This window comes from Geotrypetes seraphini, chromosome 7 (assembly GCF_902459505.1).
Source record: "Geotrypetes seraphini chromosome 7, aGeoSer1.1, whole genome shotgun sequence".
In the NCBI taxonomy this organism is placed as follows: Eukaryota; Metazoa; Chordata; class Amphibia; order Gymnophiona; family Dermophiidae; genus Geotrypetes; species Geotrypetes seraphini.
The window spans coordinates 108,121,016-108,136,137 of record NC_047090.1 but is presented as its reverse complement, the minus strand read 5'-3'; the positions used below and the strand labels follow the sequence as shown (position 1 = coordinate 108,136,137).

The window sequence follows — 15,122 nt, the reverse complement described above, 5'->3', positions numbered from 1 at the left end:
TGCTAAGTGTTTTGCTCGTCTTGCAAAACACTCGCAAACCGGGTTACTCGCAAACCGAGGTTCCACTGTAGTTTGGGTGCAGTTATATTGAGGCTATGCGGATAGAATATTGTAACTCTGTATTTTGCTCTATTTGATGTATGTCTTTTGCTTATTTTATTATGAATGGAAATTTGGAAGTGCCTTGGATAAAGGCAGATTCAAAATGTTTTAAATAAATAAATAAACATGTATGAGATTCACCTGCACAGAATGGGGGCAGTGCATACAAACAGATATCATGCATACTCACTGGGGAAATTCCAAAAAGGATGAGCAGCTGTTTTCTGGCTTCCATGATAAGCATGGTTTTGTTTTGTTTTTTAAAGAAAGAGCTGAGAGGAGATGGGGTTGACTGTAGTTGGCAAATGGGTATTGGCACTTTTCAGGTTACATATTTATACATTTCTCCTTCTGTATTCACGGTTTCTGTATCTCCGGTTTCGATTATTCGCGATTTTTCGGCCGCTGATTCTGCCTCCTAAAAAACGTCATCACTACAGTTTTTTCCTTTTATTATACAGTATCGATAAAAAAGTTTATCGCTGCTTCCATGCTTTCTCCCAACTCCATCTGCTGCTTCCATGTTTCCCAATGTGCACTCATAAAAAGGCTGCTTCCCAGCATCCTTAGAGAGAAAGTTTTCTTCCCAGCACGCATGAAATCGCTGGTTGGCTGCCCAGAAATCACTGCTTGCTTGCCTGCCCTGAAATCGCTGGTTGGCTGCCTGCCCTGAAATCGCTGTTTGCTTGCCTGCCCTGAAATCACTGAAAAGTTGAAAAGTTATTCACGGTTCAATAGTAAAAACGGTGGCAGATTCTTAAAACTGCAAATAACATATTCTTAAAAGCTTCTTATTTATAGATGCATTTAATGATTAAAGTCTACTACTGACTAAATCTCTCTGCTTTGTCAAGCTAATTCTTTGAATTTATTGTTTACCCATCCTAATGTATTTCCCTTGAATTTTTAAACATAATAACTGTATGTAACCCTCGAATTAAATAATTTTCCTTATGTTTTAGTATTGTCAGTTAAATCCCATTTAAGGTTTAATTTTTTTTTTTGTGTGTTTGTATTTATTGTAAATGATATATTAATTAATTTGTACATCGCCTAGAAATGTGAATAGGCGATAAATCAAGACATTTAATAAACTTGGAAACTTGGATATTGAAAATTTATTTGTGTTTTTTCATATTCGCGCCTATATCCAGAACGCATCCACTGCGAATACAGAAGGAGAAGCATACAACATTTTGGGCACAAAACAGAGTTACTGCTAGTGCAGACCCAAGTGCCTATGCGTGTCTGGTGTGATCTCCCTGTTAGCACACAATGAGGGGAATTTTCAATATGACATCCAAATCTGATTTTGGACATTTTGTAAAAAAAAGTCCAAAAATCCAGTGCCATACATGATTATTTTCAAACCATAAAACAATCTATCATTATGGTTTGAAATGTTCCCTATTTTAGACATTTATGTACTCAGCGTGTCTTTATTTAAGGGCCATTAAAAATAATCCAAGGGAAAAACACACAAAAACAAGCCATTAGGATGTCTGGAGGCCAGTAGTCTTACTATAAGTGGATGGATGACTGAGTTGAAAATGTTATAATGCCCTTATATCGCACTATGGTATGGCCGCACCTCAAATCCTGTGAGTAATTCTGGTCACCATATCTCAAAAAAGATATAGTAAAATTAGAAAAGGTAAAATTAGAAAAGGTGGCAAAAATGATAAAGGGATGGGACAACTTTCCTATGAGGAAAGGCTAAAGTAGCTTGGAGAACAGATGGCTCAGGGGTGATATGACAGAGGTCCATAAAATTACTGAGTGGAGTAGAAAGGGTAGATGTGAATCACATGTTTACTCTTTCCAAAAATACTAGGACTAGGGAGGCATATGATGAAGCTACTTAGTAGTAGATTTAAAACAAACCGGAGAAAATATTTCTTCACACAATGTGTAGTTAAACTCTGGAATTTGTTGCCGGGAAATGTGGTGAAATAAGTTAGCTTAGCGGGGTTTAAAAAACATTTGGATAAATTCCTAAAAAGAAAGTTCATAGGCCATTACTGAGATAGCTTGGGGAAATTCACTGCTTATTCTTAGGATAAACAGCATAAAATCTGTTTTATCACTTGGGATCTAGCTAGGTGCTTGGGACCTGGATTGGCCACTGTTGGAAACAGGATACTGGGCTTGACAGACCTTTGGTTTGTCCCAGTATGGCAATTTTTATACTGCTGTGGGATTCAAGCTAAGCTTGTGAGTGCAGTAGGTAAATGACCTACCAATTGTACCACAAGGAATGTATGTATAAAAGTGCTTCTGGAGCCCAGGGCAAGTACAAGGGTATTTCAGACAAACCTTTAGTTTTATGCCCTTCCTGAAGTAACTGTCAGGACCTTGGTCTCCCCTCCTCCATTCTAAGGTTTTCGTAATTCCACTTAACAAAATAATCCGAAAACACGGAACTGGATATCACATTTTTATTAAATGTTAAACTTTCTTCTGTTTATTGCCTACCCTTTCTCTGGGAAAGAGAATATGCTGATACTTCTCTGAGGTGGTATGTGGCTTCCAGCATTGATTGATTTCCTTTGATCTTTGCTGGTCTTCCCTAGGCTGTTGTCTTATTTTCCTAATGGTGAAGACAGCCCAGTTTGGAGGGAATCCAAGAGACCAAGAAGAATTTTATGAAAAGCATCCAGATCTTACTCTGCCCCAAAGAGAAGTTGATAAAGGAAGGAGATGGAGGCAGAGGATTCAAGGAGGAGAAAAGTGTAAGCGAACAGGGTAAATTATGACATTCTATGCCTTTCTGTATTAAAAAAAATAATAAATAAATCTTAAACTTTCTTGCTCCTTGTTCAAAAAGCTACAAAATTACTGTTTAAGTTTGTTTTCATATTGAATAGAAGAAAGTGCACTTAAGAACAAGTCACAGGCATATTTGCTGCAACAGTGCCCAAAGATCTCTCAAACGGGTTGTGTTCTGAATGAATACACCATTAATTTGAAAGCAAACCCTTTATTCCATTAATGGGGGGATTAAAATCCATTGGGCTTAATGTCCTCTCTCAGGGGTTTCTGGTTACTGCCTCCATATCACATTTGACATATACAGTATGTGTATGTAAGCAGTGGGGCTGCATCTTAGAAAGCCTTTTCCTATTTCGTGTCTCTGGGAGAGCCTTCAGCCTTTAACCCTGACAAAGGAGCTACTGTAAGTACCCTTGCCCTTGTGGATGGGGTAATGTCAGCTACCTTGGCACCATAGTAACATGTGTCTGACAGTGGTGTCTGGTGTCTGGAATTCTGAGACTGTCCCTTGTGGAATTGTAGGTAGAGCTACTACAATGGCCCCTTACAGGAATAAAACAAAATCCCTGGAAATAACTGGGCTGTCAATGGTTAATTAAAAATTAGATTTTGGTACATAAAGTTTCAAAGTGTTATGAAGTAATAAAATAAAGGTAACCAATTAGGTTTCCATCCCAGCGGGAAAATACATAAATAATAAATTGTCATTTTTTTGCCAAGTCACTTTTTGGTTTTTGCAAGGTCAGACTGCTTTCTCTTTGATGTTCTCTTCTTTGTGTACAGAGCATTCATGGATGGGTTTAGTTTAACTGAAAAATGGTGTTTAATTTATCTTATTTTTAACAGACTATAAGAATGAAGGTGCATACAACAATGCAGTGAAAACAAACAATTTACAGCCGCGAGCAGTACAGATAATCATGAAGTCGCTCTTCTAGGAGATGCATTAGTCAAGAAGTTGGAAGGATTGTACTAAAGTCTGCAATTAGTACCCAGTAATATCAAGGATCCAAACTCTGGAGAAGACTTCCACTAGCAGTATTTAACTACGGTAGAATACTCTTAGCAAAAGAGAAGGAATGGCCATTACTGCAACACTATGGATTGTTCTGTAGTGGCCCTATGTCCTATACTGCCTTTTTCCTTCCAATTGTAGCTTTACGAGGTCATTTTACTATGTTGTGGTAAAAAGTGGCCTTAGAACCTTACACAGGTTTTTCCCATGCAGTAAGGCAATTTTCACCGCAGCAGGAATTGGCTGATTTTATATTTGTCCTATTAATGTCCATTAATGTATATACCATGGGGGTACTTACTGACACCTAGGGCCTGATTCTGGAAACGGCACCTACCATTGTAGGCACCTGCAAAATGGGTACCTAGCATGTGTCAATCACCAGTAGCCGCCATTTCCAGAATCGCTTCTAGTTTCTTCTACAGACACCCTAAATGTAGGCCAGCATTTTACAGGACTACATTTAAGGCATTTGACTCGTGCCTATGAGAAGTGCCTAGACACACCAATGGATGCCTAAGGCCACTTCTGGCGTTCACAATGCCTACGCTGGCCTTAGGCATCCATAGGCATGCCTAAATATCTCCCTACATGCGCAAATAATACCTACATTGTCGGTATCCTTCCCCCCATTGCCTTGTTCTTAAAAAACATGCATCCTGATTGGTCAGTTAAAAGGCGGTAGGATGCCTACCGACAGGATGCCATTTTTAAAATTAGGCCCTTAAGACCTCTTTTACTAAGCTGTGGTAGAAGTTTCTACTGTGGCCTGGAGCGCTAAATGCTCCGACACTCGTAGGAATTCTTTGAGCGTTGGAGCAGCATCAGAGCATTTAGCGCTCCAGGTCGAGGTAGAAACCTCTAACATGGCTTAGTAAAAGAAGAGGCTATTTTGTAGGTGATAAGGGTTCACATGCTAATCCTGCACCAACTAGTTAGCACACAGTAATGTGTACATGCTAACTGATTAGCGCGGGAAAGCCTACGTTCCGCCTCCTGACATGCCCTCTTCAATAATAATGTAAAATTATTTATTAGCACCTGGGTAGAACACGCCAAAGTAGGAGCTTACTGCAGGATGCCTGAGCGCATCCTGTGGTAAGCCATTTTATGCTGCAGTACCATGTGAACTAGCATTTACTGCAGCTTAGTATAAGGGTCCCAAAAAGTCAAAAGAAGTCTATATGGTTACTAGGGATATGCACTCATTTGAAACAATGGCTTTACTTGTTGATGACAATCAAAAATTTTTCTGGTTTTTTTTTGTATGCCATTAGCACAATTATCTGAAACAGCATCACTCTTTCTAAAGAACATGCAATCTTAATAATATTGCTTCCCTAACAACATAAGTTAAAAAAAAAAAAAAAAAAGAAACAAGGGAAATGACACTAACCCCCTCTTTTACTAAGGCTCGCTAGCTGATTTAGCGTATGCTGATTTAGCACATGCTAAATATACATGTGCGCTAAACGCTAACATGCCTATTATAACCCCTCTTTTATAAAGCTGCGCTAGCAGCTGCCAAGCGGCAACAGCCCCGAAGCCCTTTAAATCTCTATGGGCTTCGGGGCCGTTACTGCAGCAGCCCACGCTAAACGGCTTTGTAAAAGAGGCTCTATGGATGCGCTAGCGTTTATCGCGTGCTAAATCAGTTAACGCATGCTAAATAGGCTAACGCACCTTAATAAAAGGACCTATAAATGAATTTTTTTTTTTCTGGCTGCACACTCTTTGTTGCTTCCTTGTAAATGCCTTAATGGATTATGGTTTATTCCAATTCATAAAAATGAGAAAATAAAAAAATAAAAAAAAGGAAAGGAGAAACCCCCCCTATAAACGTATACAAGTCTAAAGAGCAGGACTGGGATGACCAATTAAATTCCTACCAACTATAGTGGTGAATTAACATTCATAAAACTGTATTTATTAGTAGACAAAAACAATGATTTTTTTTTTTTCTAAAAATATTAAAATACATGAAAAAAAATTGCCTGATTCAATGAGATACAGTACGGAGTTTGCAATACACATACTCGTACATACATATATTACAAGACTCGACACAGATCTGTGTTTCGGTGATAAACACCTGCTTCGTCAGTCAAATCTAGCCAAGAATGTGTCTAACTTACGTATAGGTAAATATTTAAATCAGCATATATTGAGCAAAAATAGAAGTCTGCAAGCACATCAGGGGTTAACAAACAGTCACATTCTTGGCTATTGTGATTTCTGAAGCAGGCATTTATCACTGAAAAACTAGATCTGTATCAAATCTGGCAATATTTTTATAGGCATTGTAAACTCTTTTCTGTATGTAATTGAATCAGGAAGAAGAAGCAGACTGTGGAGTCACAATAAAAGTCTTTATTTGTGCATATGAAGTCTCAGGGATTAAAAGCTGATGCCCAACATGACCATGTTTCACCGTAACAGGCTGCATTCAGGGGCAATGAAACCAGTAGATGCAAAAACCACAAACTTCACCAACTGGCAAAACAATGTTTCCTCTCCTGTCTTACTTGGTGAAGTTTGTGGTTTTTATATCAACTGGTTTCATTGCCTCATAGGTTTGAATTCTCTAAACGGCGCCGTTGTTGGTGGTTGCCTTAAAGGCGGCCACTGATCGTGTGCCAATCATGCAATGACACCATTTAGAGAATTGCGCCTTCAGATGAGGTAGGCGCCGGAAATGTAGGCCAGGGTTTTCAAGGCCTACATATCCGGTGCTACTTTTGACATAAGTCACACCTACGGAGGCACTTTATGGCACTTCTGGCATTATCCATGCCTACAGTGGTAGTAGGCATTGTAAAGCACCTCAGTAGGCGCAATTCTGGCACCATTTTTATGAAATTTCTTTAAAGAGCACTTTTAAATGGCATTTGCTCGTAACTTAGGTGCCAGTAGGGCGCTTACCAGTGCCTAAGTTAAGGTTCTATTTATAGAATATGGGACTTAGTGTTTAACGCTCGCTAATTCCTGTAATGTGCATTAAAGTGCGTTAAACCCCCAATGCTGCTTGATTAATTCCCCTTTAAGATTTTCTCAAATAAATGTGTGCCATGCAGGAAACACCTATTCTATAATGGGTTCTGGGTACCCAGATGCCATTGCAGAATATTAGTGTAACCTGGCATCAGCATGCTTTACATATAGGCACCACAATTACACAAGTCTCAGAGCTGACCTAACTTGCTTAAATGTAGCAAAACACTAACTTATATAGGCAGTCCCCAGATTAAGAACGGGTTCCATTTTTTAAACTGTTCTTAAGTTGAATTTGTATGTAACTCAGATCCTATTATTTTTCCCACCTTCTCCACCTCCTTGAGGCCCTTCTTGCATCCCTTTCTATCCATTCCACTGTTCCCTCTCCACCACCACATCCAACATTACTACCTCTCTTCTCTCTCTTCCCATTCATCTCTACCTCACTCCTCTCCCACAACCATGTCCAATAATTCTCCTCTTTCATCATCTCCCCATGTGCACCATCTCCCTTTCCCTCTCTTTCAGACACCCAATTCACCCTTTCTATTTTCTCCTCCATTTCAGCATCTCTTTCCCTCACTCCCATTCTTTGGCTCATGCTCTCATCCCTCCCTCCATTCTGTGTCCAGAGTTTATGCCCCCTCCCTTCTTCCTTTGTCCGAAGTTTGTGCTCCCTCTCTCTCGAGTCCCAACGTGCCCCTCTCCCTCCCTCCTGTGTCCCAACGCTTCCCTCTCTCTCCTCCCTCCCTCTATTCTGTGCCTCAAGTAAGCACCTCCCTCTGGTGGGTGTTTACCTTCTTGCTGTCTCCCTTCTCCTTCCAGCCACAGTTGTTTCTCTGCACAAAGCTGCCAGCAGCAGCTCCCACGCACATAACTGTGGCTGAGCCGGAAGACTTCCCTCTGACATCGGAGGAAGCTCCTCCCACATCAGAGAAGAGGCTTCCAGCTCAGCCGCAGGACATGAGTAGGAGCCGCTGCCCACAGCTTTGTGCAGAGAAATGACTGCAGCTGGAAGGAGGAGGGAACCGGCCAGAAAGTAAACACTTATTGGAGGGAGGCATATACTTGGGGCACAGAATGGAGGGAGGAAAGAAGAGAGAGGGGCGTGTTGGAACTCGGGAAGGACACCGAAAGTAGAGCAGGACCCCCGTTCGTAAATATGAGGCTGATGTATGTTGGATGTTCGTAAAATGGGGATTGCATGTAGTATTTTACAAATTATTCCCCCCTTTTGCATAACCGCTCAATGTTTTGCATAACCACACAAGGTTCAGTGCCGGCCGGTGCACTGAATGCTCTGCGTTGCTCCGATGGTCATAGAGTTCTTATGTGTGTTGGATCACCAGCCGGCACTAAAATCCTCTTGTGCGGTTTTGTAAAAGGGAGAGTATGTGTATAGCTAGGAGATATAACCCTGTTCCACCAACATTTCCATTGTATAGTACTTATGCAAGTCCTATAGAACAGTACTTAGGGTGCTGCTTTTGGCATACAGTATATACCAATGCAAAGGGGCGCGTAAGCTCATGTGCCTAGTTATAGAATAGTCCTTCTAATAGGTACCAAGAATCTTCAAAACTAAGGAAGCAAGTAGAGCAGGACCTGACCTGGCAGTTCTCGGTCTTTGAAGGGGTCATCTATTTCAGTACTTCTCGATCTGGCTTCACCTTCACATATGGGAGTCTCATAGCTGGAAAATGAGGGGGAAAAAAGAAGAGAATTGGCCAATAAATCAGATCTTGACAGCAAACATAACTGTAAAAAACTGCTTAAAGGTCTGGTTCACTAAAAGGTCTTTTTCTTTAACTTCACTGAGTCGTATCATAAGTGCCATCACTGTGGGTGCTCTGGGTGCTTGAGCACCTCCAATATTGAGAAAATGGCTTCACTTTGTCTAAGAAGCGATAATTTGTCATAGGTTTAGCATCTCCACTCATTTCGAAAAGTTGGCTTCTATGAACCTGATTTGGATCTTATATACTGCTGTATATCAGCTTCACATTGTGACTTTATCAGATCTGCCAAGTCTCCTGCATTTAGCGGGGCAGCCCTGCTTTTGTGGGTCATCTCCCTCATTCCTGCTGGGAAATGGAAGATCTCCTGCTGAGGGCCTCCCCATCCATCGGCAGCAGGCGATGTCATCTCCTGTTATCATGGAACCAGTTTTGTGATAAAAGCTGCAAAATCTCACGGCTCTTATTGTGAGACTGGTCCCATGGCATCAGAAGATGACATTTTATAAAAGCATCTCCTGCCACCCAAGGGGGAGGTGGTCTGTTGGAACCGCTGTCGAGCTCTGTTAAGGAGTGGGTTTTGTAGGAGTGGTTGGGTGTAGTTGGGGGCTTGACTGGCTGGAGCTGGGGGGGGGTGTAGCTTATATTTCCCTCTCAAAGATCAGGCCCCTTTACCAGCTCTGATTCATTCAAAGGAAAACCTAACTGGTCCATAGTCAAACCAATGTAACTATTCAGAAACGCCTCTTCGGGCTAACCACTAATTTTCAGTGGCACTTAATCAGTTAGGGGAAAATTCTAGAAAGCTGTCTTTAGAAAGCTTTTGAAAGCAGTTGAAGCTTTTAGAAAGCTTTAGAAAGCAGTTGAAAATTTTTTATTAGTATTATGCTAGTTTTTGTTAAATGTTTTTTAAAAAAAATTCTTTATTCATTTTATAATTCACAACAAGTGTACAGTAAATATCAAAAAATTAGAATACAATATCACTTGAAAATCTACCATATCATACAACAAAAATATATGATGTTTAGTCTTATAATATGTCTGAGTATATTTTGATGATGTATGTTTTTACTGTAACCTGCTTAGGCATTAAACGGGAAATAAATTTTTTAAATAAAATAAATTTAGGTGCTCTACCATTCAAAATGGCAAAAAATGGCACCATTAAAGTGCCTACCGGCGACTACATAATACACAACGGAACTGTGCCTACATAGGCACTTTAGGCCGCTGAGCGCCACTATGGGTGTGGCTAACACTGGAAGTGGCGTTAGGTGGTCTAAAGCGCCTAAGTAGGCACAATTCATGACAAAGATAGGTGCCAAAAATTTAAGCCCGGAAAACCCTGGCCTACATTTGCAGTGCCTATCTTTCATGGAGACACGATTCTCTATAGACGCCCTTTAGAGAACCCAGGCCTTAGTGTTGCTGAAAATAACTGGTTAGTGCCAAACTGAAAATTGCCTATTTTGTAGGCATTTCAGGGGCAGAGTTTGCACTTGACCAGTTCAGTGCTGATATTCAGCACTTAACTGGCCAAGTTAACTACATAAATAGGACCACACAAAAGCCACTCCTATCTTTATGTGGTAACCCATATCTGGTTAAGTGGTAAATATCATACTCAGCAGCCTATGCATTAGCCAGCTCTGCAAATTTGGAAATTCAATGCCAGTGCCTGGACATGGCCGGCATTGATTTTCCAGGTTTAACATTGGCAGTGATTGGCAAAATGCTGATCATCACCGGCTGAATATCAGGCCTAAAATGACAAATTTGATTGCTCAGTGAAAACTTAACCAGAAAATAAAGGTCAAATATAATATCAAGTAGAAAACTATAATCTGGTACATTGTCAGGAAGTGAACAGAAGTTGTACAGCTGTAACACACTTAAATAATGTTATAGCATTTCATTTTTCAAGACAAACAGGGATGAATTACTACACTGGGGGGTCAGGAAATTCATTAGGATAAAAACTTGTATTGAAAATCTTGCACTGTAACTATGACTAATTTTTTTTTTATTTATCAAAATTTTCAATTTTTACAAGCATATAACTTGACAAAGAAATAGTTACAATTGAAACAAATTATAATAATAATCAATATTCACCAAATTTAACATTTAGTAACTCTATTAAACCTCATTATAAAGAAAATTATTTACGAAAGCTGAGGCAAGATGTTGAAAAGACAGGAAATAATTCAAAAACTATCAAGAAAGACTAGATTTACAACTGGCAGACCTGTTAAGCTTCATTATTTTCTATTTAATTCACATTTGAAGGGATGGAAATTGCTATTGGGGCTAGAGGCTTCCGTGCTTCCAAGAAATTTTTCAAATGCTCAGGATTAAAGAATACAAAAGATTTCTCCTCTATTTTAACAATACATTTGCAGGGGAACTGCAGGAAAAAAGTCCCTTTGAGGTCCAATACCAGGGGTTTAAGAGCCAAAAAGGCCTTTCTCCTCTGTTAAGTGGACCTACAAAGGTCAGGAAATATCCAAACTGAATTACCCAGAAATTTTTCATCTTTAAATCTGAAATACATTCGAAATATCCAATTCCTATCATATTCTAACGCAAACGTTGCAATAAGGGGTGCTGTATTCAAAATAATCTCAGAACTCTCTAGTAAGCCAGTAATATCTAAACTGGCCTCCTGGTTCTGGAATGGAATTGTTTTTCCCAGTGGGCTTCCCAAGGAAATATAGTATGCTTTTGTTATCAGGGGCATAGATTCAGCAGGGATTTTCTTTAACATAACTATGACTAATTTAACCTGTATATTATGAATATTGGGATTAGATCCCTAGAATGTGTTGAGTTAGGTTAAAAACTTGTACTGTAACTATGGCAAATTGTAACCTAACTGTATATTGTGTACGTTGACCTGTAACCCATCCTGGGCTCTTTGTGGATGATGGAATAAAAAACAGATCAAATAAATAAATTAGTGGGTTGATGCTCTAGAGCAGCGGCAGGGAACTCCGGTCCTCGAGAGTCATATTCCAGTCGGGTTTTCAGGATTTCCCCAATGAATGTGCATGAGATCTATTTGCATGCACTGCTTTCAATGCATATTCATTGAGGAAATCCTGAAAACCCAACTGGAATATGACTCTCGAGGACCGGAGTTCCCTACCCCTGCTCTAGTGCAATCCTGTTTGGAGTGATGTGGCTTCTACTAACTAGAAGGACTGGCATTGCCATATGCAAAAGATTCCTCTGCCTCCAAAGCAGGCATGGAAAGGCTGACCTTGCAGCTTTGATGGTGAGTCTTGGGATGAGGAAAACTGAGTCCCTCTAATTTGGAAGAGCAGTTCATCTTGCTGCCTAGCACTTATGCAGATAAGTGAAACGTATTTATTTGAATTTATATCCTATCTTTCCAGAAGAATGCAGAATAGGTTACAAGTTTACATATATAATAAAACATAGGATATACAAAATAAGATATAGCAGGGTTTATGTAATAAAGTAGAACATGATAGTAGATTTTTGACCATGACATGATAGGACAATACATAGGGGAGCATGATTGTAGTACAAAAACGTGGCAATACTTACCCCCTCTTTTACTAAGGTGTGCTAAGCAAATTAGCATGCGATAAACACTAACGTGTCCACAGACTGACATGCATGCATTAGCGTTTAGCACACGCTAATCGGTTAGCGCATCTTAGTAAAAGAGAGCCTTAATAATCATTTGTAAATTATTTTTATAACGCTAGTTATAGACACAAGGAGGTTACATAAGCAATCATTTTTATAATATGACTTTGTGAATAGATTTCTCCTGCAAACAGAACGGGTTTAAACAGCACAAATGAAAATTCCATTAATTTTTTTTGTGGGACACGTGTGCAGGAGACTGGATTTTGGAAGTTGTCTGCAGTCGATTATAGAAGAACTGGTGAGTGGGAACTGGTATGAATGTTAAGAAAAATGAGGGTAAATGATTAAATTTATGAGAGTTGGTCTGGACTAAGTGGCTATCTCTATCCATCCTCCTTACACCCATTGCTTTCAATGGAAGTAAAACCCGGATATTTCAATCCATCGTCTTTTTTCTGGAGCTTTAGGGTAACCCAACTACTACTACTTACATTTCTATAGCAAAAGAGACAATCCTTGCTCAACAGAGGTTACAATCTAATCTTAATCTAGTCCTTTGACCTAATCTCTGGATAAAATAATAATTATTTATACTCTACAAAAGGTTAAAAAATTAAGAGGTCAATATTCAGTCAGCAATGCTTAGTATTTTGCTGACCACCACCCCTGGAAATCCAATGTCAGGCCATGCCGGGGCTTCGGCACTGAATTTCCATTGTTGCAGAGCCGGCTAAACATAGCCTGTTGAGTGCAATATTCAGCACTTAAACAGCACCACATAAAGATAGGACTGACTTTAATACAGCCCCATTTTTGCAGTTACCTTGGCTGGTTTTTAAGTGCCGAATATTGGCACTTAATCAGCCAAGTGCTGACTCCACCCCCAGAAAGCCTCCCCCGAATAGCTGGTTTTGGGATAGGCGCTAAGGAGGAAATTCTATAAGAGGCACCTTAAGATAGGTGCTTAAATTTAGGTGCCTAACTTAATTAGTAAATTGGCTTCAATTATGAGCTTTAAGAAGCTCATAATTTTTTTAAAAAAATAAATTAATTGGGTGATAGGTGCCTACCTATTTAGGCATGATTCTACAAAAGACAGGTGCCTACCTTCAAAATAGGATTTAGGCACCTATAATGTAGGCCTTTAAAACCCTGGCCTATATTACAGGCATGATTCTGTAATAGGTGCCTAAGGGCAGGGCCAGATTTAGATGAAAAGAGGCCCTAGGCTATTCCACTTATGATGCCCTTTCACCTCCCATTTTTAAGTTTGCAAATTACATGAGAGATAATAAAATACATCATTACTGTGATATATATCAATATGTTTAATGAAACATGTTGTTATTGGTACTAACCTTTATAAAAAATGTGACACGGATTTTGAGGCCCTAGGCTAAAGCCTAGTTAGCCTAGTTAGCCTATAGGAAAATCCGGCCCTGCCTAAGGGCTCCTTTTACTAAGGTGTGCTAGCAGTTTTAGCGTGCGCACAAGATTAGCGCACGCTATAGTGCACGCTGGCTGAAAAATTACTGCCTGCTTAAAAGGAGGCGGTAGCGGCTAGCGCGCGGGGCATTTTAGCGCATTATTCCGCACGTTAAGGCCCTAATGCACCTTTGTAAAAGGAGCCCTAAGTGTGCTTGGTAAGAATATAGGCACCTATGTTTTTAGATACCATTTACACAATTTCACCCTAACTGGTTAAATGCCACTGAAAATTTGTGGTTAGCTCCAAAGAAGCAATTTAACTGGTCAGGAGCCATTACTAGTTGGTTAAATTGCTTTAAATATGTACCCATAAAAATTTTAAGTGCAAAAGTTACAATTTAAAAGAATATATTTATTGAAGAGTGATGAAAAGTGATGCTATGATGTGTCCTGCTTTTTTTGATGCAGAGCATTCCAGTCTTGCCCACAGATCTGATTCATTTATCCTCCCTGTGTTCCATTTAAAGTCTTCCTCCTGCTCCTGCAACCCCTCTCTCCTCTTTCCTGTCCAATAAATCCCCTTTAGTAGTTCCCCTCTTCCACCTCTCCTTTATCTTTTGCACTTACTGCTGGCAGGAGGAAAGCACACTTAACTGCTTCTGGGAACCAGGCAGGGCTAGACTGAAGATTTTTGCATCTATAGGCAATACCAGATAGTAGATCTAAAACAGGGATCTCAAAGTCCCTCCTCGAGGGCCACAATCCAATCAGGTTTTCAGGATTTCCCCAATAAATATGCAATGAAAGCAGTGCATGCACATAGATCTCATGCATATTCACTGGGGAAATCCTGAAAACCCGACTGGATTGCGGCCCTCAAGGAGGGACTTTGAGATCCCTGATCTAAAAGCAGAGGATTGTGGGGTGTCAGAGATAGGGTTACCAGATGTCCGGATTTTCCTGGACATGTCCTCTTTTTAGAAGACATGTCCGGGTGTTTGGATGGCTTTTCAAAACTTCCACCTCGGGACCGCGTTGGACGGGCACCTGGGCATGCACAGATGCATCGCTTTGACATCACACGCATGCGTGTGACACCATTGCACTGCATCCACGCATGCACAGATGTCCTCCCGACATGGTCCCGAGGACAAGAACAGATTGAGGAGGGCGGGGACGGAACGGGGCATGACATGGGCATAATGGGCATTGGCTAGGTAGAACTGGGCGGGCCTATGAGCGTGGCTATGGGTTCAGATTTTATGGGAGTAAAATCTGATAACCCTAGTCAGAGATCCGAAAAACTAAAGAACCACAGAAGAGGCCACAGTGTCACATTGGAGTCCTTGGGAAGCAGGGCATGGACATGACCATCCAATATACAGGAACAGATTCCTCTTTGGTACCTTGAATAGTTGGTGCCCTGGGTATTTAACTATGCTCTCTGGCCT

The 15,122-nt window shown here is 40.3% G+C and overlaps 1 protein-coding gene across 3 annotated transcripts in view; it reads right to left on the bottom strand.

Moving 5' to 3' along the window:
* SMOC1 (SPARC related modular calcium binding 1) overlaps positions 1-15,122 on the bottom strand; it is a 447,006-nt gene that overhangs the window by 28,721 nt on the left and 403,163 nt on the right. For all 3 annotated transcript variants that reach the window (XM_033950924.1, XM_033950922.1, XM_033950923.1), the window contains exon 9: positions 8,494-8,576. In XM_033950924.1, the coding sequence (XP_033806815.1) occupies positions 8,494-8,576 (83 nt within the window). The remainder of the gene's footprint in view (positions 1-8,493; positions 8,577-15,122) is intronic.